General features: G+C 40.0%; 1 protein-coding gene across 2 annotated transcripts in view; it reads left to right on the top strand.

The window, feature by feature from the left end:
- The first annotated feature begins 12,573 nt into the window (after positions 1–12,573).
- Positions 12,574–27,319, top strand: part of wnt7bb (wingless-type MMTV integration site family, member 7Bb) — a 162,637-nt gene continuing 147,891 nt past the window's right edge. Inside the window, exon 1 of one of the 2 annotated variants that reach the window (XM_034176031.1) lies at positions 12,574–13,156. In XM_034176031.1, the coding sequence (XP_034031922.1) occupies positions 13,065–13,156 (92 nt within the window). In that variant the 5' untranslated portion in view covers positions 12,574–13,064. Of the gene's footprint in view, positions 13,157–14,645; positions 15,166–27,319 lie in introns of those variants that run through there. The other variant, XM_034176032.1, reaches the window with a different exon arrangement.

Here is a 27,319-nt window from a genome sequence, read left to right as displayed (position 1 = left end):
GCCACCTGCTACACACTGGCACCTGCTGGATGTGAATTTCACATTGAAAGGCTGCAGTCAGTACAGAGTATGTAGGTGCACAAGCATGTGTTGCTTGTGGTAATCACCAGAGGTGGGTAACCCTGGCTTTCATGAGCAAAATTTCTACCACGTATTGCTTCTATCTGTGCTCCTAAAACAGGTTATTTTACCAATTACGTATCTCATCTACCTGCCTGAAGAGTTGAACCAATTAGAATCAGCTGGTTTCAATGGCGGATTTAAGAAAATATGCAGTAGGAGGTTTTCACTGGAGCTGGGTTTACCCACCACTGGTAACTTAAATACATGTAATGTATATATTACAGTAAAAGCGAAGTGGCCTCTGTGTACGTGTGTGTGCATGTGTGCATCTGTATAACTTTGATCACGGACAAACCGGGGAGAGGTGATAGTTTCCGTTTAGTATGCTGATGTATTTTGGGTCAAGGATGAACGCACAATTAGTGTACATATACGCACATCACCAGGTGCAAGGCTACTGCAGTGAACATGAAACAATAAAAAAACCTGCACACTTACTCCACTGTTACTTCCTTTAATGTGACAATGTTTCGATCCACTGGATCTTCAGCCAAAACACATTGACAGGACTAACATTTTTGAGAAAATATGGATATTAGCTACCAACAGTGAACAATGGACGTTGATAATCCAATCCAATCCAATCCACTTTATTTATATAGCACATTTAAGCAACAAAACAGTTTCCAAAGTGCTGCACATAAAAATAATTATACAAACTATACAAAACAATAAACCAACTCAGATACTAATAAATAAACATAAAAACAATAAAACAATAAATAAATAAAACACTGGGCCAAAGACAACAGAGGATCATACAACTCATGCAGAGCTAAAAGCCAGAGAATAAAAGTGGGTCTTCAGACGAGACTTAAAACACTCCATTGTGGGGGCTGTTCGAACATGGAGAGGCAGAGCGTTCCAGAGTCTGGGCCCAGCCACAGAGAAGGCCCTGTCCCCCCGGTCTTAAGTCTCGTCCTAGGCACCACAAGCTGGAGCTGGCCCTCAGACCTCAGAGCACGCGCTGGAGAGTAAATTTGGAGGAGGTCTACAATATATTGTGGGGCCAGTCCATTTAAGGCTTTAAAAACAAATAATAAAATTTTAAAATCAATTCTAAAATTAACAGGGAGCCAGTGCAAATACGCGAGAATGGGTGTAATATGTTCATGTTTTTTGCTCCCAGTTAAGAGGCGTGCAGCAGCGTTCTGGACTAACTGCAATCTGTGAAGTGTATTTTGATTAAGTCCAAAAAAAAGTGAATTGCAGTAGTCCAGGCGTGAAGAAATAAAAGCATGCGTGACGCGCACCAAGTCAGAAAAGGATAAAATTGATTTAATTTTGGTTAAAAGACAAAGCTGATAAAAGCTGGATTTAACAACCGCCTTGACCTGCCTGTCCAGTTTAAAATCAGAGTCCATAATGACACCAAGGTTGGTGGCTGTGGGCTTCATGTGTTGACTGAGAGGGCCCAGGTCTAATCGAACTGTGGAACCAACACTGGGCCCAAACACCATCACCTCGGTTTTGTTCTCATTTAAGCTAAGAAAATTTTGAGCCAACCAAGCCTTGACGTCTTCCAGGCACACATAATTAATACATTACATTATAATTAATAATTACAATAATTACATTCTGGACTCACATGCTGTTCTAGCAGGGGGTGGTAAATCATCTATATATGTCTATACGTGTATGCGTGTGTACCTTTGATCACAGACAAACTGGGGAGAGATAACATTTGCTGTTTGGTATGCTTATGTATTTGGGGTCAAGGATGAACGCCACCAAAGGGAATGCGATACGATACGATATGATACACTTTATTGTCCCTTCTGGGAAATTTGTCTTGGACTCCAAGAGCTGCACAGATAAAACTACCATGACATCATTTCATAACTCATGCATATTGCACATAACTTGATACACACACCAATATTGCACATACCCCTTTTGCACAGATGGCTTATACATATTGCACATATCCCCAATACACATATCCAAATTGCACATACCCCTATTACACAGCAGTCTCACACAAATAGAATGTTGATAGGACTAATATTTTTGGAGAAATTAGGGATATTAGCTAACAACAGTGAACAGTGGGTGTTGGTAATTACATTCCAAACATTATAGAAACTGCATAATTTATTGCCACCCTTGAAAAATGTCAGCTACCTACTTTATAAACACAACCCGATCTAGAGCCTGTGGATCCCCACGGGCAACACGCTAGTTCATTGTAAAAATAAATGGACATTTTTCTTTCACCCTCCCCACCAAGTCCACCAATAGTTGGAAAATGAAGCCCACATGGAAGTGCCAAATCTTGCAGTTCTTTGAATGGCTGCTTGAGGTTGGCTCCATCAAAGACTCCCTCCCCATAGGATCCCATGTTAAAATGACTAGCGTTCAGCAGAAATAAACATGTAAAAAAAAAAGGGGGGGAGGGTGGTTTCCTCTTTCATGACAAGAGTATGAGGGTGATTTTTTTTTCTGTTTAACATAACTCATCAGTCTAAGTTTTAAGTAGCACTGGTACCACAGTCTCTTATACAAAGAGACTGGTAGCGTGTTTTTGAAACCATGGCTGTGATTGGTTCATCTGATACGTCGGCCGCTATTAGCTATCACGCCACGCTCTGTGATTGGCTGTGGCATAACCGCCGAAAATGTAATTTGGTTCCACTCTTCCAGAGACTGTGGTACCAGTGCTACATTGCAAACAAAGGCTGCAGCCAATCAGAGAGTGGCGTGTCTCAGCCAATCAGCAAAATGTTAGAATCCCGACTAAAAGTCACGTGACCAAATAACCCAAAACCGACTCCTTTGCATTGGCTGGAGGAGTGGAACCAACTTAAGTTTTAAGCCATGAAGTTCTGGATAATTAGATGCGTAACTGGGTGGCAGCTATGCACCGGCAAGAAGACTTCACAGCCCCGTTAGCAGTGGCTGCTAGTTGCTGTTGACTTGACAGTTACTGTCCTTTCTGAGCATTTTGTTGCAAATATCAGGGATAATATGGCTTAATGTGTCACTAAGGGACCATCTAACAAGTCTATGCACCATTATTTCTATTGAGTGAAATTTAAATAATATTTTATTTTATTATATGGCTGTGACGCTATCAGACCGGTTTCCATGACAATCAGTCCACAGCGCGTATTTTCTTTACAAACCAGGAAGCTAAAAATGCAATTAGAAAAAGCAAGTCGGACATGAATGTACTCCATAAATATCTCAACAGCATAAAAAAAAAAAAAAAAAAAAAAAAACAGATTGAAAGTTTACCAGTTAACGACAGAACCATCTGTTAGCAAGTTCATCATCCACCCTTTTCAGGTTTCAAATCCCGTAAAACCTCGGAGAGTTCGCCGAGCTACGAGATCTCAGTAACATTGTAGCGTGATCAGAGCGTCTCAATGCAGTTCTCACTTTAAGCGCTGCACACGGACAACTCCATTAACATCGCAACATAAAACTATTTTTATATTGTGCCTAAACCTCTCGTGAATATATTCTCTGGGTTTATAGATGTTGTTATTGCGTTTGCTTTATGTAAACATCCGAGAATCACAGGCTGTCTCTCTGTTATTTTCAATGGGAGCTGCTGTGAGCTACACTCGTTCTGGGGGAAAGTGAAGTTTGCTCTTTAACGTCTTGATTATTGTTCTTTACAACACTGTTTGTCCTCTTTGTTCCAGACTAATATATATATAATATGTCTGAAATTCGGTTTCCATTTATTAAATTCCACGCAGATTAAACGTAGCAGACACGGATTATTTGTTAGAATTGTTTTAGCAAGTTTTCAGGGTATCATGCATGCAGTTTCTTATTAACATGATGAAAAGCATAAAAGTTACATTTTTGTAGTATAATATTCAGTTACAACTGTCATCATGTGGATTCTCTATGTTGTTTTGACTGTAGCGACTCTCTGGCGTGCAAGGGATTATGGGATACATGAAAACCCTGGATGGAGGTGAAGAAAGCGAACGAGCCGAACACCGTCAGCAGCATATTTGGGCGATACTGTAAGTTTGCGTGTACAACCATATAATAAATGTTTGCTCGGTTAATAATCCTTTAATATTTTAGCACTGTTAGCACTGTTAGCAATAATTAGCAGCTATCAATCGTTTAGCAATGCTAGCGCCTCTGATGGTGTGGAAGATATAACCCGGCCATGCTTTTTTATACACACCCCAAGCCATTAGTTTGGAAAACCACCACCTGGTCTCCAGAAATACACGATAATCAAACTACTGAACCAAAGTTATCCTGTTAGCCTGAGCTTGCTTTGGAACACCATGATGGAGTGTGTGTGTGTGTGTGTGTGTGTGTGTGTGTGTGTGTGTGGGAGCGGACATCAGTCATGCCCACACTACCCCTCTATACCCATTTTTGCCATCTCATAAGTATATTTACGAGTTGCTATGCACTCAAATACTCAATTACAAAACAAGTACATTTCTAGTTGAAGAACAGGAAGAACAGACAGTTGTAAGGAGATGGCTGATGAAGATGTAAAGGGGGACTTTGGGAGCGCATAATCACCTTTTCCCCTTTCCTGCCTGGGGCCCAGCATCGATGTGGTGGACCCAGCCCCAGACGCCTCTCCATGGTTTGGCACACTCTACGCTTCAGCCCTCTCACTCTTTCCAGCTGAACCAGCTCCCATACAAACACATGGGCAACCGGCGGGTTTTCTTATTTAGTTGTCGGTCATGACTACTTAATAATATTCAAAAAGACAGTGCAACATATCATCTCATGCTTGCCAAAATATGATACCCCTCCACCCTTTCCCCCATTTTTCTTACTTTCTCCCCAACATTTTCCTTCTATAAGTCTGCAGATTGAAACGAACACATCGCACAATGGTGCTATCTTGGAAAAGCTTTGGGTGACAGTCACTGAAGAGAAAACAGTGAGCACAGAGGAGACAAGGTGGTCGTTTCTAACATTTTTTTTTTACAGGAGTGTAGCAGGAAATATTTCAAATACGTGCAATACAACACTACAGCTTGACTTGACTGATTTGTCCTCGCTGACCCAAATACTCTCATCCCGGCCTTGTCGTTATGAAGTTAAATAAACAGACTTTACCACACAAGTGCTTCGCTAAGTGTCCGTATGTCTGTGTGTCTGCAGTGTTTGATTTGTGAGTCTGTGTGTGTGCGCGCTCCATCTTGCGAGCCTGCATGTGTGCAGCATGTCTGCAATGACCATGGCGGATAACAAGTAATGCTGATGCACACTGTCCCCAGTCTTGATCCTGGTTTAATAAAACGCGTTGGTCCTTTGAACATTTTAATTAAACTAAACGGGACCATCTCCACCCAGGCATCAGGATGAGCTATACACGTCTGAAGACAAACAAGGCCATCTTTTACTGGGTAGACATCAAATACATGTCTTTTTTTATGTCACTCTGGGCCTGCATGTTGACTTTCATTATTTCTAAAAATCCATCTGGAATTTTGATGGGCATGTTTTGAAGGAAAAAGGCCTGGAAACCACAATGTAGGGATGTCTTGAAACAAAGGTCTCTGCGGTTTTGTCTGTTTCTCGTGGTCAACAAAAGCCTTGCTGTTCTCAGATAGCTCATGTCTGTAATTTTAGTTTATGCCATCATTATTAGAACAAGCCCACCATTTTTCATGCTGTTTCTTGGAAATGTTCTGAATTGATGGGTTTTGTGTTCTTTTAAGGAATTGTACAAGGATCATAAACTTTAGACCAGAGGAGAAGGTTCCCTAATTTTAGTTTTTCGTAATAGTCGCTCAGAAGATTAAAGCAGCACTAAATTGTCTACCAATTACTAAAGAGAGTTAAAAGTGTGTCACAGTGAGCAAACAGTTGTGTTGGTGGTTCGATCCCTGGCTATCCCCACCTCCATACTGATTTCGCTCCAGATTTACAGTTCAGCACAGCGACTGAAGGCTCCTGATATCAGTCTGTGCATGAACAAGGATGACTGTCAGCTATTATTGTTAAAACAAGAGAAGAAGAAGCAAGTCCTAGCTACACCCTGAGGCCTAGCTCCCGGTGCTTATCCACAAATTCTGCTGCTTGAATTGGAGGAGAGTTTACAGCTCCCGCTGGACAGAATGCCATTCAGAGACAGATTACTTCCCCAACCATGGCTGGTAACCACTTACAGCTGGGTGGACTGAGACACTGCAGAAGAAGTGTCTTGTCAAAGAACACAGACAAGTAGAGTGACCAGGTATCGAACTCACGTCTACAGGTTCAATACAGGTCTAACTTGCTAACATGGCACAAACTGTTGCATTGAAGAAGGACGTGCAACAGCAACTCTACATTTATAACAGTGAAGTGAAACAGAATCAAAACAGAGGCAACTTTATTTTAAAAATTGATTTATGGAAAATTCTGAATCAGTTATGAACCATATATATATATATATATATATATATATATATATATATATATATATATCAGATTTATCAGCTACAACCCCTGGCAAAAATTATGGAATCACCGGCCTTGGAGGATGTTCATTCAGTTGTTTAATTTTGTAGAAAAAAAGCACATCACAGACATGACACAAAACTAAAGTCATTTCAAATGGCAACTTTCTGGCTTTAAGAAACACTATAAGAAATCAAGAAAAAAGATTGTGGCAGTCAGTAATGGTTACTTTTTAGACCAAGCAGAGGAAAAAAAAATATGGAATCACTCAATTCTGAGGAAAAAATTATGGAATCACCCTGTAAATTTTCATCCCCAAAACTAACACCTGCATCATATCAGATCTGCTCATTAGTCTGCATCTAAAAAGGAGTGAACACACCTTGGAGAGCTGTTGCACCAAGTGGACTGACATGAATCATGGCTCCAACACGAGATATGTCAATTGAAACAAAGGAGAGGATTATCAAACTCTTAAAAGAGAGTAAATCATCATGCAATGCTGCAAAAGATGTTGGTTGTTCACAGTCAGCTGTGTCTAAACTCTGGACCAAATACAAACAACATGAGAAGGTTGTTAAAGGCAAACATACTGGTACACCAAGGAAGACATCAATGCGTCAAGACAGAAAACTTAAAGCAATATGTCTCAAAAATCAAAAAATGCACAACAAAACAAATGAGGAACAAATGGGAGGAAACTGGAGTCAACGTCTGTGACCGAACTGTAAGAAACCGCCTAAAGGAAATGGGATTTACATACAGAAAAGCTAAACGAAAGCCATCATTAACACCTAAACAGAAAAAAACAAGGTTACAATGGGCTAAGGAAAAGCAATCGTGGACTGTGGATGACTGGATGAAAGTCATATTCAGTGATGAATCTCGAATCTGCATTGGGCAAGGTGATGATGCTGGAACTTTTGTTTGGTGCCGTTCCAATGAGATTTATAAAGATGACTGCCTGAAGAGAACGTAAATTTCCACAGTCATTGATGACATGGGGTTGCATGTCAGGTAAAGGCACTGGGGAGATGGCTGTCATTACATCATCAATAAATGCACAAGTTTACGTTGATATTTTGGACAATTGAAAGGATGTTTGGGGATGATGAAATCATTTTTCAAGATGATAATGCATCTTGCCATAGAGCAAAAACTGCGAAAACATTCCTTACAAGAAGACACGTAGGGTCAATGTCAACGAGCAGATCTGATTTGATGCAGGTGTTAGTTTTGAGGATGAAAATTTACAGGGTGATTCCATAATTTTTTCCTCAGAATTGAGTGATTCCATATTTTTTTCCTCTGCTTGGTCTAAAAAAAGTAACCGTTACTGACTGCCACAATATTTTTTTCTTGATTTCTTATAGTGTTTCTTAAAGCCAGAAAGTTGCCATTTGAAATGACTTTAGTTTTGTGTCATGTCTGTGATCTGCTTTTTTCTACAAAATTAAACAACTGAATGAACATCCTCTGAGGCCGGTGATTCCATAATTTTTGCCAGGGGTTGTAGATATACAAATAGTGAATGTTTATGAGTTCAACGGTACAAATATTTCATGAGTTGAAATATAATGGTATGTTCCAGCTTTCACCAAATTAAATATTCGTTCCATCGAAAGAATGTAAAAACATTTATTATTTGTTTTATATAACAGCTAAAATAGATCCTTGTCATTTGATATTTTATTAATTTATAAACAACAGAAAAGAGGCTCACATTTTGGTGTGCATCACTGGTGCTTTGACATCAACAGTCCAACACAAACTTTAACTAGGAGTCCAAAATTGTTCTCAGTCAACTTGGAAAAACAGTTAATAATTCTGATATTGTAGTACATGATGCTGTGCACTGACTTTCTGTTATTCCAAAAAAAAAAAAAAAGACGTGTACTTCCTCAGTTCGGCGAAAAATCTTGTCAGAAATTTGTCCAGCTTTTCATTCTAACAGCTCTTCATGCCTTCAGACAACTTATGGCATAGTGGATTTGTTTTTGTGTGTGTTAGAAGAATTAGCACTGTCAGTTAGCTTGTTCAAATCGTTGTCTGTCAGCAAAACAAATGCCACCATGTTTAGCTAAACGCTGCTCCCTCTAGTGTAGGTGTGGGTGGGGTTCGCTGCATGCAATAGTACAAAACATATGGAACCAAATTTGCATGGTAAAGGCAAGGCAACACAAATGGGGACACTTCACAAGAGAGACTCACAGACAATTTTAGCCATAATCATGACGTAAGGTTTGGAACAGATTCTTAGTTGTGTGAAGGTCACTTGCCTGTGATCTATTACACGTTCAGCCCTGGGTGTAAGCCAGTATGTCAAACCGGTCTGCTTTATGCATTCAGAAAAATAAGTAAATAAATAAAATGAAATAAGCACAAAGTATTAATAACTACATACCCTGAGAGATGCATCCCACTCCTCTTGTGTTCACACATAGCAGCCATGTAGAATTGCTCCTGCTCCGGTTCCATATGGCTCTGTATGTTAACAAAGTTGTTATCTCCTTTAAAAACCTCCAGATTCTACAAAGACATGGCGATCAGTAAACATCCATCCGCCAATCATCCACAGTCATTGATCTACGTAGTAAGGTAACACACCATTAAACCGCCGGAGACTTGTCTGATGTCCACGTTATGGCTCTCCTATTAAGATTGCAACAGTAGTCACTTTATCTCAGTCTTTATGTCATACTTTTAAAAACACGGATAAAATTCTTCTTTCTCCGTGACTCACGGCTCCCAGAGAAGCATGGGAGAGACATTTAATCTCCGGTCTGGTGTCCATGTAACAGCTCCTGGTGGAGTGTGGGACAGAGAGACATTTCATGTTCATGACAGTGGCAAAACACCACCACAACAACAAAAAAACAAACAAAAACAGATCCATGTTTTTTTTTTTAAAGTCCATTTCTGATGCTGAGCTCAGCTGCAATTTCTCCACTCTTTCTGGAAGGCATGTACAAACCATTTTCACTTCCACCTCAAAAATCTTATCTATGGGAAAACTCGACAACTAATAAAAAAACATGACTGGTATTGCTGCACCTTATAAAACACACCTGTTACCATTTTTACCGTATTCACTGTCAAAGTCCACAACAACAACAACAACAAAAGATTTTGAGCTGAAAAAAAAAAAAATCAGGTTTTCCCATTTGTTTAAATGAAAATGGCAAATGGTTCCAAAAGTGATGTCAAAGTCCACATTCCTCACAGCTTGACATTTCTGAGTGTTTATCAGCAGCAGGTGAAATCAGGCTAAATTCCCCATGTTAATAACTTAATTTATCAGTGCATATTGCACCAAAAATAACATGCAATAATATTTTCACAATTCTTTATTTATTTACAATAGTCAGCTCATTTGGCATTTCATATACTAGAGATATGCACTTTAATAAATTAGCTGGGGCTATATATTTATTGGATAGAAATCATGCCAAAAAGTAATCTGGGATAACTCTTTTTATTTCAGTTTAAATTTCACTGAGTTAAATAAAGTGAGTGAAAATTTTGTTTTATAGATTCTGATTAACACCCAGTACGTTAAAACCTGCTTCTTCGAACAAATGAAAGCAGACAAACACTGCTGCTCACATGCAATAACCCAGTACACTCCTGAGGCTTGAGGAAATAACTAGAGCCTTTTCAGCACAAAAAAACTTTTGTTTTTTTTTTAATATGTACACATTTAACAAACTTGATAACTTATTACACGATATTGGTACACAATTTCTTATGGTTTCAAAAGCAGTTGAACACAGCTTTAAAATAAACAGTTTGATCATAAAACCAGAATTGTTACATATAATTTATTCTAATTTGACTGAAATAAGTTACTAATACAAACAAAACCATACAAAAATAAGGTAACAATTTACATAGATATTTTTTTTTGTAATAGAAAAGAAGTAAAGAAGTCAGAAGTCTATTCCAGGACTTAAATGTATTTATTTATTTTGGCTACTTAATGAAACCAAAACCTTTTAATAAAGATGATTCAAATTAAGTAATTTTGTAGATGGCATAGAAAATTAAATATACTAAATGATTTAGCTAAATTCTTTACTAAACTTATTTTTGGTATTAAAGGAGAAGGTTCCCTAGTTTTAGTTGAATGAGTTGGAATGACTTAAAATGAATCATACAGGTATTCTTTCTTAGTAAACTTTGTGACAAAAGCAAAACAAAAACAAAACAGCATGCTCTTATGTATGCTCTTATATATATATATATATATTAGCATTAATGCTCCATTTCCAGGCAGCATCATGTGATAACAAAAAGTTAATTTCAGTGTGAATACAATATTATTTGATGCTTTCTTAATTTGAAGCATCTTAAATTGGCCATGTTGTGCAATAACAATTTTATACATTTTCAATGCCCTGTGTTTGGGGTTTTGTGTCAGGCATCCCAGTGTGCCAACAATTCTATGACTTTGCATATATAAATTCTGCTCTTGTACACAATTTTTAAATTAAGGATATTTAAAAATTGAGAGATTTAATGTTTTATGATGCACCTCAATGTATGTACAATATGCATTTTAATAACATTTTATGTTGTATTAGTTTGCTGAAGAGGTGTGTAATAAAACCCCTTCAAGTGACAAATATATATTTTGCATTACACAAACAGTGACCAAAAGAGACACACCTGTAACATATAAAGTTTAAAAAAAATTGTAGCACTCCCCAACTTAAAAAAAATGAATGTAGCAATTTGCATGAATTTTTTTTTTTTTTTTTTTTAGTAATTCTAACTCAACCATTGCTAAGTACCTGCCATGAGGCTTTTATCATCATACTAACATACTAACTCAGCTTTAGCACAGCATTTAGTTAAGTGATTTTGTATACTTGATTTGTTTTGTCCTCTACAAGGTTAATTAAGTTGAATTAAAAACGTTTGGTGTCTTTAAGTAGCTAAATTATTTAATTTGTTATTCTAACTTTTCTTCAATTTTACCCTGAAATGTCCATGTAAAGTTTTACCTTAGAATTGTCAAGGTTTTTTTTTTAACATATTTCACATTTGTCACAATAAACCCGAACTGAACAGTTCTGTTTTCTCAACGAGAAAAATTGATGTAACAATTTGCATAGATTTTTGTAAGTTATTTCATCTTAACTAAAGTTACTTCAACTTAACTTGAGAAGTCTTGTGGCATTAACTCGTTGAAAGTTGAAATAACTTTTAAAAATCTCTGAAAATTGTTACATTTTAACATCTTGTAAGTTATTGATTTACTAAAATGTGAAACTTGCCAAAACCTTTTTTTAATGCTGAAAATACTCCAGTTTAAGATGTATAAGCCCATGAAATTAATGAATGTTAATAAATGAACACTGAGTGCTCTATTTTTTTATGTCACTATTTTAAAATGAGCTGGACAAAATATCTGATACACCTTCAAAGATCTCCACTGGTCAAAGCGTGTCTGTTTGTGAGGTCACTGAGGATATATGCCCTTTGCCAGCAGGTTGCTCTTTACCTTTTCAGCAGAGTTGCAGTCCTGATTTTAAAGGGCCCGACCAGCACAGGCCGAACAATTTAACCAGATTTTTTCACCAGTGTCTAGTTGCCACCAGAGGGAGTCTTATTTAGACAAATAGCAGCTCCCACAGGATTTGACTGTGCTGTGAACATCTGCTCAGAATTCACATGAGTCTGACTCAGGCCCAAGTGATGGGAATATCAGTGATTTGTTTGTGTCTTTTTTTTTTCTTTGCCTGTAAGTCAAAATGACTGGCACAACCCCAATGACATACATTTATTACAAAGCCAGTTAATCAGTCATTATTGTGCAGTGCCTATAAGGCCGGGCTGAAAAGCCATGTCCCTCCTGCTTAAATTTATGGGGCTTATGTTGTGGTATGGGCCCATCTGGGGAGGCCACACACTGGTGGGGCAATGCTCATACTCACAACAAAGGGCCAGTCTGGGCCTATAAAAGCCCAATTTCACTGTGATCCTGTTAGTTTTCTGCACAACAACTCCACGTGCTGAGCTGAGTGTGGAAGCCACTCCCTGCAAGTCCATGCTGGAGGAGGAGGAGGAGGCGCGCAGCCCTTTTGTTACCTGTACTGGAGCACCTGGCTGCTGGAGCTGCAGTATGTCGACAGGAAAAATTTTTTTATCTGAAGCCAAATGAGAGCCACCGTGTTGTTAGAGCGCACTGAGAGCGCGTAAATACATCTCGACTCCCTTGGAATTGCTAATTAAGCCGCGCAGGAAAACGGAGGAGGAGGAGGAGGTACTTCCTTCAAAAAACGCATTCAACTTTCAAGTTCGACCCTCCCTCGTGTTTCCTTTTGGACTTCTTAGACACCTTGTGAGCTCGTCGCCAGCATCTCACCTGTGCTGCTGCTGCTGCTGCTACTGCTGGACCATATGGATCTGACCCGGTCGAAGATTTCCAAAGCGCTTCGGCGTGATGTGGTGGAAAATAGGCGGCGTACGTGCATGTGGAAGGGTTAAAAAAGCTGCCAATGTGAACGGGGAAAAAACAACCACTTTATATTCCGGTGCATGGCCTCTACATGCGCAAAGTGGCAGCGATCATGCACAGACCACTCCGAAAGCGGAGTCTCTACGCGTTCCTGTGCGTTGGCATCATATACTTCAGACTTGGGTGAGTTTTGATTCTTATGTCATTGCGGTAAATTCTTCGTGCGTAAAAGCCAACTTTATTACAGCTTTGCACGCAGCGCTGCGTGCCCTCTGACCTCAGTCAGGAAAAAAACAAACAAAAAAGCTTTAAACGACCATTTTAAACGCGTCAGAGCTATAAATGCGCCGTGCGTAAAAGTTCCAGATTACAATTACGCATAATCGGATCGATTTGGATTCGATGCCAACTGGCTGTTGGGTTCTCCACGCACAATATGAGCAGCTGTCTCCAGATCCAGCTCAGCCCTGCATACCTTCATTAATAGCGGCAGGCTGAGTTGCATTTCCACATTCCTTTGCCCAGACTTGACTTTTTACCTGTTTTTGCAACAGCTCACCTTGACGCACAAACACAGAAGGATTTCTGTCAATCCTCTGTCTATCCTTTGTTCTTCTCAAGCATGATGTGCAGGGATTCCGACATTCACGCATTTTATACGTGCTGTTATATGTGTGGAATGTTTGAGTGAACAAAGTGGACAGATTCTGTTTTTCTCTAGTGACAGCCTCGGGGCCTCTCACAGAACTTTTAACATCTGTCTGAGAGTATGTGAATGAATAGCATGGCCAAATCATCATCATTTATCTAAAACAAATGACAGACTGATGCATTTCTTCAGTGTAACACTTTTCTTCTGTAGCCTGGACTTTGTTGCATTAAATAATTATGATTTAACCAAACTATCACCATGCAGGCAGACTGAAAAAGTCCAAGCGTTTACCTGTTGGAAGAGATTCATGCAGCTACAATGAACCAAACACAAAGTGTCAGTGCTCCTCATGTGGAGTGAAGCGTGGAACTGACTTCAGCTTACACAGATGCTCGTATCACATGACAACAGCTCCACTATCTCCACGCTCATTCCTTCACGGTACCCTCTACATTTACGTGTACTGGAGCCTGCAGGTGACGAGTGAGAGTCACGACAGATCATCAGTGATTATAACAACAATGCTGTCTCACCCGTACCCTTCTTCTAAAACGGCTTCATCTTTGCGCAATCTTTAATCTGAGGAGATCTAATATTACTAAAGAGGGCCTGAACACTGGAATGTTATATTATGACGCTCAGCAGACGTGCAGGCAGGCCAGAAATATTGTAGGCGCCTATATGAATATTGCATTTGACCACAGAAAGCAATAAGGTCAGTGTTTAGTTACCACAAACACCATTTATTTCCCGACAGGAATAGTTTACATTTTATTTTTAACAGAGGGTAAAGTGATATGTTTCGATCATCAGCTGGATAAGGTGCGCAGAAATGATATGAAGCGTGCATAAAATTGTTGGCTCAGAAATATCCTGGCCAATAAATGCGCATTTATTTATTTATATTTCTTTTTTGTTTGTTCTGGTGTTTTTTTTTTTGCATATGAACGGAGCTGGGAGGATGATGTGAGCGTCTTTATTTTATTTATTTATCGCTGACGGATGGGGTGTGTGGAGGGGCGGGTGATGACGGTGAATGAAAGCCTCCTGCGCGTCCAGCGCGGAGTGGATCAGTGTCACCCTATTGTCCCACGGCTGCAAAGTGGGCGGATAACAGCGTCTCCCTGCCCAATGGCAGGCACGGTTCTCATGAGAGCGCAGAGCGGCACTTTTCTGCCATGCAGAATCCCTAAAACCATCATCATTTCTGCTCGGGATCCCGCAGCACTCTTGTAACAGCCTCTGCAGCTGAGCCATGACAGAGCCAATCTCAGCGCACACACGGCCCTGGGAGCTCCGAGCTGCGTAGAGCCGAAGCGCACCAACGAGACAGGAGACAGACAGCGCGCCACCTCTTCTCCTTTTTTTGCGCAAAAAAGGACTTCAAACTGGGGATTATTATTATTAAGGGAGTTTTCTTCACGCAGTCCCATCGTGGCCATTTGTTCAATGTCATCATGATCATCTTCTCGTCGCGCAGTGTGCTGCTGTCAGTCTACTACCCGCAGATCTTCCTCATCCTGACGAGCGGCAGCTACCTGTAAGTTTGAGCCAATTAACCAGAGTCCTGCGTAACGCCAAGGCGCACAGGTTTGGAGCCTTCCGTGCCAGAAATATGACATGCTTGATTTAAATAGCCGGCTCTGAAATGAATTTAATTAGTTCAGGACGCCTAGTTTAACTCATTAAATTAGTTTTTCTCATCCGTTATAATTTGACAACAGTCATACCGAGAATGCGCACCGTGGGAATAAACCTGGACTGCGCTCACTCACCGCGGCTGCCAGAATGCAAATATTTGAGGAGATCAGAACATTTTTTTTTTTTTTGCCTACTGCAACACGAAAAGGTGCTCACGACAATTACATGGTGTTTGTTTTTATCTCTCCTGTGAGAACACAACACGGACAGTTTTACGCAGCAGCGCGCCGTTAACCTGTCAGCGCGCGTCAAAGATTATCTTTACGCATTACCTCATTTCTGTGCAATTCGCCGGCTGTCGATGTTATCGTTTCAGGCCACATTTTAAAATATGCTGCTGTGACTGACACTGTAATGCGCCGAGGCTTTGGGTTAAGGGAATTACTCCTGCAGGAGAACACTGGCTTCCAAAATAATTACTCACCCGTGCTCGCTCGCTCCTTCCTCTGCCCGGAGACCCCAAACCTGATGCTGAAATAGATGTGGTTTTTGGTTTTCGGTTAAATGTGGCCTATATACGCTGCTACAGCTAGTGATGGTTTGCACATTTAAAACTACATAGCATTGTTTGCTTTATTTGTACTCACCCTTCAAGAAATCTTTTCGATCTTGCACAGTAAATCACCAAAAGCACAAATCTTCAGTCGTCTGAAAAGTTTGAGCCTTCACATGTGGAACATTTCACACTCATTGAACAAATAATCTATTTCCACTCGTGTCACACCAGCCAAACCATAGTTCCCGACGATTTGGTATAAATAGTTGTGATTTTTACCATGAATGAAGCAGCTTTACTAAAGCTTTTTGTAAGGAAAAATCATATTCAGCACTAATGCGCTTAGTTGGAAATAAGATCATTCATTCACTTGACTCAGTTGGGTTGTGTCTGAGTGCATTCCTCTGCAAAAGATGCACACTGGGGAGCTTAATACTGTGTCAGTTAACTTCAAAGTATTCCGTGTGATGGAGTAGGTGGCTGTGAGTGCACTCCATGCCACGATGGAGCTTCTATTTAGACCACGGAATCAGCATTTAACCGCTGACACCAGTACAGATTGAAGAGTTTCCAAAGTAATCTGATTATTGTTGCATTACTTTTAACACAGGCTTCAAATGTTTAATAGCTGGTATTTAAAAAAGACAATGATTTAGTGATGAATATCTGATGATAATCCAGATTTGATTTAAAAGACTTTCATCTCATTCAAGGAACAAAAACAAAAATTGGAAACTTTATATTTTTTAATGTTCTGGAATATAAATGTTTACTTGTAAAAATGTTGAATGGGTGAGTGGGTTTTTCATATAAAAAAAGTAATATTTTCTTCTTACAGGAACTGTAATCCAATTATTCCCACACTTGTATTGTGGGGGAACCTCAGCTATGTGTTGTGTTTCTCTGTGCATGATCCACCACACAGCTGCCTCATTGTTAAGGACTCCAGCAACTGAAGAAGATCAAGCTTGAGCTTCACCTGGCTGCAGCAGGTTCAACCCCAGTTCAGAAAAAAGTTGGGATGATAGATTTAGGCTGACATCTGTTTCATTGCAGCCAGTATGAACATGTTTTATGCTGCCAACCCCATTTCATTTGTTAATAAATAGCCATTACTGCATGTCAGGCCTGCAACATACTCCACAAAAAGTTGGGACAGGGCAAGTAATGAGGTTTAGGAAACCAAGTATTGATGTTATTTCAAACATGTGATGCCAACAGGTGAGTGTAATCATAATTTGGGACAGGAGTATCCACAAAAGGCAGAGTCTTTGAGGACCAAAGACAGGCAGAGGATCTCTAGTTTGTCCAAAAAATAAATAAATAAAAATAAAAATAAAAAATGCATGAGAAAATTACTGAAATGTTTTCAATGTTTCTCAAAGAAAGATTTGAAGGGATTTTCTTATTTCTCCCTCTACAGCAAATAATATCATTAAACAATTCAAGGAATCTGAAGGCATTTCAGTGCATGAAGAGAAAGGGCACAATCCTAAAGTGAACACCCAAGATTTTCAATTTTAGACGGCACTGCATCAAGAACTGTCATTCATCAATAGCTGATATAATCACACGGGCAAGGGATTATTTTGGCAAATCTTTGTCAAGCACTGTAATATGGAGTTGCATTCACAAATGCCACTTCCAAATTTATTGTGCAAAAAAGAAGCTAGATGTAAACCTTTCAGAGAAGTGGCGTTGGCTTCTCTGGGCTCAGAGATATCTGGGCTGGACATCACCCAGTGGAAACATGTATTGTGGTCAGATGAATTTAAATTCTAGATCCTTTTGTGTTTGGGGTGGTGGGGGAGGTGGATACAGTGTGCTCCAGACCAAAGATGAACGGGACCATCCACACTTTTATCAGCAACAAGTCCAAAAGCCAGGGTCTGTTATGATTTGTATCAGTGGCCTTAGCAAAGATAATTTACACTTCTGTGATGGCAGCATTCATGCAGAAAAGTACATTGAGAAATTAGAGCAATATTTGCTGGCTTCATGATGACATCTTTTTCATGGAATGACATGTATTTTTCAATAAGACAATGCAAAACCACATTTTACACACATTGTAAAGACATGGCTGTGGGTGTAGAGGATATGGATACTGGACTGGCTTGCAGTCCTGACCCATCCCCAGTAGAGACTGTATGAAGAGGTTTGACATGAAAATGCAACAGTGACCCCATTGAGATGTATTTGCAGAAAGAATGGAACAAAATAACACCATAAATGGTTCATTTCTTGAAATCCTTAATGCCAGAATATTTATTAGGTATTGTGGGAAGGAATTGCAACATTAGAAAGTGGTAAATGCTTTAGCATCCCAATTTTTTAGAATGTGTTGCAGGCCTTAAATGCTGGAATGGATGTATATTAAAATATAATGCAATGCTAAAATACCCTCGGCTGTACCAGCATTGTCTTCTTTATAATTTGCAGTTGTTTAATTATTAAGATCCTATTGTCTTACATACAATTTGTACATATTCAGTAAAGCCTCTCTATCGTTTAATAAATCAACCATAAACAATATTTACATTTTAATGGAGTCTGCAGGAGGACATGTGTGTATGTATATGTGTACATGAGCTTTTGACAAGAACGGAAGGTAGCTTTGAGTTAGCCAAAGTTAGCGTGCACGTTGACATCCATAAAATGTCTTGTAAATCACTCGAGAGGTGTTATTAGGTTCCAAACACAGTGTTTTCAGTTTTAGTAGTGTGCATTTTCACTAGCTTTTACATAATGTATGAGAAAGGTGTTATATTTAGCCAAAAACAAAGTGAAGCTAGTATCTAGCGATACCAGGAATTGATGTCACCATGCTAATGTCCGCGAGATCATCCCATAAAAATAGGAACAGAATGTGACATTTTAGCCTCTTAAAATACCTATTAAAGTACGTCAAGGTTAGACATCTTTAAACTTGTCCAAAGTCTGTGTCCCAGGAAAGTTCCCTGTGAATCTGAAGACTGTGGCAGTAATAGGACTGGACTTATGCTGAACACAGACAGACGACAGATGGAAGGACACAAAGCCTTTGCAATACCCCATGGCCATATTTGATGACCTCGGGTAAAACTCACATGAAGTTGACCACTCAAAGCATGATTATTGTTACTTTTTCCTGATTTGGGGTTGTAGATGGTTACGTTTGAGATGTAGGGATAGACCAGTTATCTGCCTGAGTGGTTGCCATCCAGGCAGACAAGCTTCTCTGAACCTCTGTGTATCTTTGAATGGCTGAAATTTTCCAGCAGCAGACGATTAAAGTTAAATGTGCTTTGGTGTCTTTCTTCAACATCAGCTTTATCAGTGTTTGATGGACAAGCTAATATGTAAAGAGAAGCAACGTGGTAAATACATAGCTATCTTCAATTAGGCTAAACAATGTGCCCAGCATAGCCTAGCTTGTTAACTGCGGCATCAGTGATAGAGTGTAGAACATTTCAATCAATAGACATTTTTAGAATTACCAAAATTGTTATGTCACACAACCTTACATGAAATGTTAGGTATCAGAATTTCATTTAATTCAAACTGGTTTGGAAACAATTTTCAACTGGAACCCGTAACTTAAATATACAAATAATTTTTGAAGCCCTGTTTAAAACAGTGACCTCGGAGTTCCAAAAGGAAGCTGGAGAAGTCAAAGCTGTTGTTGGTTAGTTGATGTGAAGAATCAGGAACTCAGGCTAAAGAATTTTTCATGTGATTTTTGCAAAGTGTATGTATATAACATAAAATGTTTGAACGTCTTTCCATAAGTGGAAAGTTTTGGGTGCACGCTATGCAAGGCTTAAAGTTGGTACCCATTTATACCTCATGTTCTTTCATTCCTCTTTAGACAACGTTAAGCTGAGATCTCAAACCGAGACTGAATGCATCTTTTGTAACAAAAAAAAAAAAAGTGAAATTTACTTAAAAAAAACCTGGATTTTTCACATAGAAAATGTTGAATATTTAATTTGATATATTCTCCTGGTTTCTGTCAGTTTCCATCTTGTCTTCGGTCAATTCGCTGTTGTGCAAAATCTAATTTAAAAAAAAAGTTTGGTTTTCATACAGTACCATCTTGGAATGGTTTTGGAAACTATGCCACGGTGACACCTCACATTCACACATATTCATCCCAGGAGCTTTCTGCTCCTCCCTTCTCTTGCTCAGGGACATACAAACCAGATCTGAGCCATCAACCCTTCAGTGAATGACAGGTGGCTCGACCATGTAAGCTGCAGTTAACTGAACTGGTGGCTTAACTGGCCGATGGTTCAGTTCTCATTTCTTTGTCCACATGTCCTTGAGCAATATAGAAAGGAGACAGAAGCTCCTGAGTTGACGTGTATCGATGAAGAACACTGGTCAACACAGTTTTTCTTGCATGGAGTTTTTTCAGCAGATTTTGAGTAATTTAGGACACTGAATCTGAATCTGGTGTTAGTTTTTGCCAATCACATCATATTTTTGAGACATGAAAACATATTTCTTCTATCAAGTATTGAAGCAAAAGCTGCAGTCTCACACACCTCTTTTGTGCCATAAATGATATTATGGCTCTTGTTCGCATTTCGCGAACCTGGTTTGCACAATCCATCAATATGGAACATGCAGATTGCAACAAACCATGATGAGATAGAGGAAATCTGAGCTCAGACTCAGATTTAGCACCCCAAAATTACCAAAGTCCATGCAAGAAGACTTTTTTTTATTTTGACCACTGTAATCAGTGTATGCCACTTTTACAATCTGTTCCAAGGTGACGAGGTAAAAGGATTATTAGGTTTGGTGTAATTTTCGTCGGAGGTTATGGCCTATAGCAGTGGTTCCCATAATGGGGGGGCAAGGCAAATTAATCAATTGTATTGCACACACACACACACACACACACACACACACACACACACACACACACACACACACACACACACACACACACACACACACACACACACACACACACAGTTTGGTGCTGTTGGATTTTTATGTGTGGGTCAGCTGCATTGCATTTTATGATACATTAAGCAACTGGGACAGTTAAAACAAAATTTATATATAGGCCAACTGTTATATGCATTATCATATACCTATAAATGATACGCCAATATGATTGGATAAAACACTAAAGAATAAATAGCAATACAATTTTTCACGGACCGGTAATATTTTTCATACCACCCGAGTAAGTGAATGTCTCCTTGGTAATTAGCCAATCCAGACATATGTTGTGACGTCACGGTACGTGCGATCCTAGATGTTGTCAATGTGTAATTTAATACAGTGGTCCCTCGCTATATTGCGGTTCACCTTTCGCGGCCTCACAGTTACGCAGATTTTTTTAGTGCAATTTTGCATGCTTCTTCTTTTTTTTTTTTTTTTTAACAGCACATTGTGTTCTGCGTCCTTATCAGGTGGGTCGGTCGCGGCACTGGTTAGCATCGCAGCGATTGCTCTCACTGCCTCCGATGCGCTTACTGAGTCTGCGGGCTCGGTAAGCGTCGCAGCGGGCCACTCACACCGCCCCCCTCTCTGCTGTGCCGAGCTGCAATCCAACTCCAGCACCAGGTCCAGAGACTACGCTCGCTGTTTTTATGTGCAGCGCCCGCTGCATGGTCTCGGTAACTGCAGCTGCAGAGCTCCGTGGCCATGACTTGGATTCTTTGCGGGTCTCGCATCTGTACTCCCAGAGGCAGTGAGCAAAGGGAGAGCACACACATTGTGTTCTGTGTGCATTTATCATTTATAGGTATATGATAAAATCGTTATCAAGTTGTTCACCAAATGAATATGGCTTTATACACCCTTCAGAAAACCATACACCCTGAGGCTTTTCTGAAGGGTGTATAAAGCCATATTCATTGGTGAACAACTTGATAACTGATAATATTGATGTTAAATAATTAATATATTTTTCTTTATATAGTTTTGTGTGTGTTTTGAACAGTTTTTGGGTTGGAAACCACCAGATGTATCTGGCAACACTGATGACGATGATGTTTCAGAACTCCCAGCAGAACACGGACAAGTTTGTGATTAAAAAAAATTACAGCCCATGATCCATGTCACTTTTAATAATTCAACAGTAAAAGTGATTTGTTTTGTTCAATAAGAAGCTACAGTTTTGTAAAAATTCTAATGTTTGGACAAAAAATGTTGGGGGTGGGGGTGGAGAAGGTTTGAAAATATTCTCATCTACAAAAGGGGGCCCTGCCAAAAAAGTAAAAAAAAAAAAAAAAAGTTTGGGAACCACCGGCGTAGAGGTTGGAGTGGCTAACCTGTGACCAGAAGATGCTCAGTTCAACTAATCTGACAGTAATATCACCAAGATGTTCTTGAGCAATGCCCTGAATCCCAAAGTTGATCCCAGTGGGCAGTTGAGCAGCACACTGATATCAGTGTGTTATTGCAGTCCGGTCTCACGTTTTTTTTTTTGTTATTTTTTCCGTGCCCCCGTAATGAAAAGTGCCCGCTTTTCGTGATACGTTTTTTTTTTTATTTTGCTATTTATAATTTTCCCCTTCTCCTAATTCTAACCATAACCATGGCGTGTGTACCCTCCCCAAACTTTAACCATGAACTCCCCAGACCCCCTCCCTTTCACCCCACATTTTGGGCCACTGTCACGAACCTATAGATTAATGTACTTTTTGCAACTTTTCGTAGTGTGAGGAATCATCAGATGGGGAAATGTTACAAATGCAGACCCTTTCTGACTAACTCAAGAGGCTGTACACAGTTCAACTTACAGAGAATTTGTGCGTGGAAATGATCTCACGTACAGTAAATGTGACCTTTAATTACCTTGTAATGTTCATTTTGGGTCTGATTCACACTGTTGATGTGCACGCTTGCGTTCGTTGGAGATGTTTGGCGTTAAAAGCTTCACTGTGGACTTTCTGGATTGCCATCTTCCGAACATTTTTTTGGTGGCCTGTGTTTCTGTGAAGCAGCATGTGAATGACATGACAGAGTGAGGTTCCGTGCCGCGGTGCTGCTGTGTCAGATTGGGAGCATCGCATTGACATGAGGCCAACGTGCGTGACTCACCTTCCCAGTGTTCTTGTTTTTGTGTACTCAAGGCAATTTGATTCACTCCGAACGTTCCCTGTTTTCCCAGTTGCACATTACTCGTCTTAATGACCTTTTGCTCGGTCTGAGTGCACATTGCTGTTGCCATGAACAACCTCGTATGTAGCCGAGGGTCACAGAAGGTCAGCAGAGTGCAAGCCTGTTTAACAGCAACAGGAGTAAAGAGGTTTTGAAGGCAGCATCAGACCTGAGAACTGCAGGATGTAGTGAAAATACCAAATATACCATTAAGCTGTTGCGTCTTTTTCACTTTTTTAATCATTTCAAAGTAGGGACCTCAATTGACGGGTCAGTGGGTTCAATCCCCAAGTGGCTGAGTGTCAAAGTGTCCTCAAGCATGACAAAGATCCACATAGACGCCACACAAATGTGGGATAAAAGTGACGAAAGAATCATAAAGTCTCATGGTGACTTTAACAGGAAAACAAACAAATATGCTTTTTGTCTTTAATAACTTGCTGACAGCATGAAATATGCTTACAAATACTTTTTTTTTGGAGTGGTGGCGTTGGAATAGCTGAAAATAAAGCCTTGTATTGCAACTAAACCAAATGTTCCAAATCGCAATTCTTTGAGGTTTTTGCTTAAATTTTCAGAATGTTTCTTCCAAAGTCATTAAGACTTCCACCAGAGCTGAAAAAACAGAATAAATAAAGAAATCAATCAAAATAATATAGTCCTTTGACAGCTGAGTAACCATTTGATGCTGGATTTTTACTCGTGCTTTTGCAGCCCAGTCTCACATTTTTTTGTCCTCCCATCATGAAATGATTCAAATTTTTGTGACGGGGGTTTTCTCACTATTACTAACCCTACTCCTTCCCCCAACCCTATCCATAACCACCCGACCCCCCACTGCACTTTTAATTACGTGCAGCCATCATGGAATGAATTAGAATGAATTTGTGCTCCCATGACGAAAATTTTGCACTTTTCGTGACATTATAATGTATATTTTGTGTTGCTGAATCGCGACAATCCGTGAGACTGGGTTGGCTTTTGATGCAGATTTTAAGGATGTGTTTCATTAAAACTTTATTTGATATAAACTGATTGTTAACTGTTAACTGTATTCAAATAGTCTGTACTCAAATGAATTCATCTAAATTTTTATTAATCTACTTTAAAATGTATTTCTAAAGAAGTTTTTAAATGCTTATGCAAGATGGGTACAATGGTATTTATGATCACTTTCATTTAAGGGCTGTTTTTTTTTTTAAACTAAACAGCATAAAGCAGATTTTTTAACTAGATAAAATTTTAGATAAAAATGCATTTAAATGTCAAAAACCAACCAAATATTGATTTTCATTTAATAATTTTGTGTTTGTTTCCTGGAGCAAACTGCAGCACTTATTATTATTATTATTATTATTATTTTTACACTGACATTTTACACAGACTAAATGTAAAAATAGCAAACAGATGAATAGATTTGGTAATGTGACTGTTGAATGATGTTGAATTTTCTATCATTTTGGAGAAAACAGGAAAAAGTATTTCTTCTGTCTGAGTCGAAGAATGAGTGCCAACTTATTCATCCACCCATCCATGCTCTAAACCCACTTATTCCAGTTAAGGATAATGGGGGTGGGGAGCTGGAGCCTATCCCAGTTGTCATGTGTGTCATATATTAGCGATGAATATGAGGTCTTCTGTCCAGATTAGTTAAAACTAGTACAGTGCCCATAGGAAGTATGTAGAAAAGTGGGAGCTTTGTTAACGATCTTTGTCGAAGCTGGTGTGTGAGAACGTTCTGCCTTGTGATAATAAAGCAAGAAACGTGAGAAACTGTGTGCCTGTGGCTTACATATCTATCAGACTGTTTGTGTATTATTTGTTTCTTTATTTTTTCCATCTCTCCCCGTGAACACATTAGAGATAGGCATCTGTTTAAAGCAGAGTGACTCATCTTTGTCGACAATCTTTGTGAAGCTGGCAGATGAAAATGTTGTCTTGTGTCAATAATGATGATGACTTCAAAACAAAGGTTTTGAAAATGAATCCCCAACATTTTCACAATAAAGGATGCATGCCATGCACAAGCCATATGTGAAAGCTGAGGCCGATCTGACAAACAGTCAGAGAGATATGCGCCCTGAGATTCACCCTGGTTGTAGCCACCTCACCCACCACTGTGAGTTGTATGCTAAAGAGGGCATGCCCTCTTTGTCTGTCAAGCGTTATACACACTGGATCATTCTGGTTTACAAAACCTATATATCCAGTTTACTTCAAAGATCTGAAAGCCGTTATGCTCTGCGCTCGAATGACATGTTATGTTTTCATGTACTTGGTGGCCGCACTGAAGCGGGAAACAATGCCTTTAGTTTCTCAGCTGCCTCTGATTGGAACGTTCTCCAATCTGAAGTGAAACTGCCCAGACTGACTTCCTTGAACATCTTCCTGCCTGTTTTACGAGATTGCAAATGGAATTCTTTTGTGCAATGCCTATGTTTCTAAATTTAAACTGCCTGAGACTTTATACAATTATAGACTTTTGATGAGGCATACCCGTGATTATGCAGACCTGGTCAGGATGGGGTTCACATCGGTCTTGGCCTCGGTGAACCCCATCCTGACCAGGTCCACATAATCACGGGTCACCAAAATCAAAAGTCTATAACTGCTTTATTATATGGTAAACAAGAAAATTCCAAAAGCTTCAGAATCTCGTCTCTGCTGTTTGCGGACGATGTGGTTCTGTTGGCTTCGTCAAATCAGGACTTTCAGCGTGCACTGGGGCAGTTTGCAGCCGAGTGCGAAGCGTCCGGGATGAAAATCAGTACCTTCAAATCCGAGGCCATGGTTCTCGACCAGAAAAAGGTGCTTTGCCCTCTTCAGGTTGGTGGAGTGTCCTTGCCTCAAGTGGAGGAGTTTAAGTATCTTGGGGTCTTGTTCACGAGTGAGGGACGGATGGAGCTTGAGATCGATAGACGGATCGGTGCAGCATCTGCAGTGATGCAGTTGCTGTATAGGACCATCGTGGCGAAGAGAGAGCTGAGTAGGGGGGCAAAGCTCTCGATGTACCGATTGATCTACGTTCCGATCCTCTTCTATGGTCATGAGATTTGGCTCATGACTGAAAGAACAAGATCGTGAGTACAAGCGGCTGAGATGAGTTTCTTCCGCAGGGTGGCTGGGCGCTCCCTTAGAGATAGGGTGAGGAGCTCGGTCACTCGGGAGGAGCTCGGAGTCGAGCTGCTGCTCCTCCACATTGAAAGGAACTAGTTGAGGTGGCTCGGGCATCTTTTCCGGATGCCCCCTGGACGCCTCGCTGGAGAGGTGTTCCGGGCACGTCACTTCGGGAGGAGGCCCCGGGGAAGACCAAGGACATGCTGGAAGGACTACGTCTATCGGCTGGCTTGGGAACGCCTTGGGGTTCCCCTGGAGGAGCTGGGGGAGGTGTGTGTGGATCGGGAGGTCTGAGCGGCCTTGCTAGTTTCAACTCTTTATTATTACTGTCATACTGCACCAACTGACATCCCATTGATTGACTCGAGATGCCTGTTAAGTCCGTGACGAAGAGTCATCAGGCTTGTTTTCTTACAAAGTTTGCCATTCGCCTGTCTAGCTTTTGCATAAAATCGACCGAGTACTCCATCAAGCATCCGTCTGTCTTAAGTTTCAAAGCTGGGCGCATGTCCCTTTTCAGTGACGTACTTGCGAAACAGGTTGGCTGCTGACTGTGTATTTCTGCGGGTGTTCTTTGCATCTTTTTCGTGTAAAATTCGTTTTAAGTCATCGTCGGTAACAGATGCAAACCTGTCTTCTGCCATCTTGTCAACAAACTGACAGCCAAAGTAGGCATTGTATCGCGTTATCTGATTGGTCGTTATCGATAGAAGGCGTCGCTCGATTAGCTAGCGCTATGCTGCACGTGAGGTGTATTCGTTTCACACGCGTGGTCTACTCGGCTCCACCAGCGGTCAACTCGGCATGTGGTACAGCTCAGAAAGTGGCGCGTGGGCCAATCAGAAGTTGGCAAAATCCCATACCATATAATAATGCACCATATGCAATGTTATTATGACCAGGGGTGCACATAACTGGTGTGCTAAAAATCACTGATGCACATCAGACAGCAGACAAAGGGAAACACTTTATCCTGTTATTGCTTTCCTCCTATGAAGCGCTTCCTTTGTGTTTTCTGCTGCGAATCATTTATTTTTAGCATGCACGAGCACCATGAGTACCAGTGCATGCCTGATTATGACCAAGTTGACTGTGTTTTATTTATCACCAGCGTTCTCATGTTGATGTTAACCTGTCCAATGTGACATGGGCTGCTGCCTTTCTTGGCCAGGTCATTCTTGCAAGAGAGGTTTGATCTTGATCTTAATGGTATTTCTACCTGGTTAAATAAAGGTTATTATTATTATTATTATTATTATTATTATTATGATGA

This window comes from Thalassophryne amazonica, chromosome 8, assembly GCF_902500255.1.
Source record: "Thalassophryne amazonica chromosome 8, fThaAma1.1, whole genome shotgun sequence".
In the NCBI taxonomy this organism is placed as follows: domain Eukaryota; kingdom Metazoa; phylum Chordata; class Actinopteri; order Batrachoidiformes; family Batrachoididae; genus Thalassophryne; species Thalassophryne amazonica.
The sequence above is the reverse complement of the archived record's forward strand: the minus strand, read 5'-3'. Positions and strand labels throughout refer to the sequence as shown.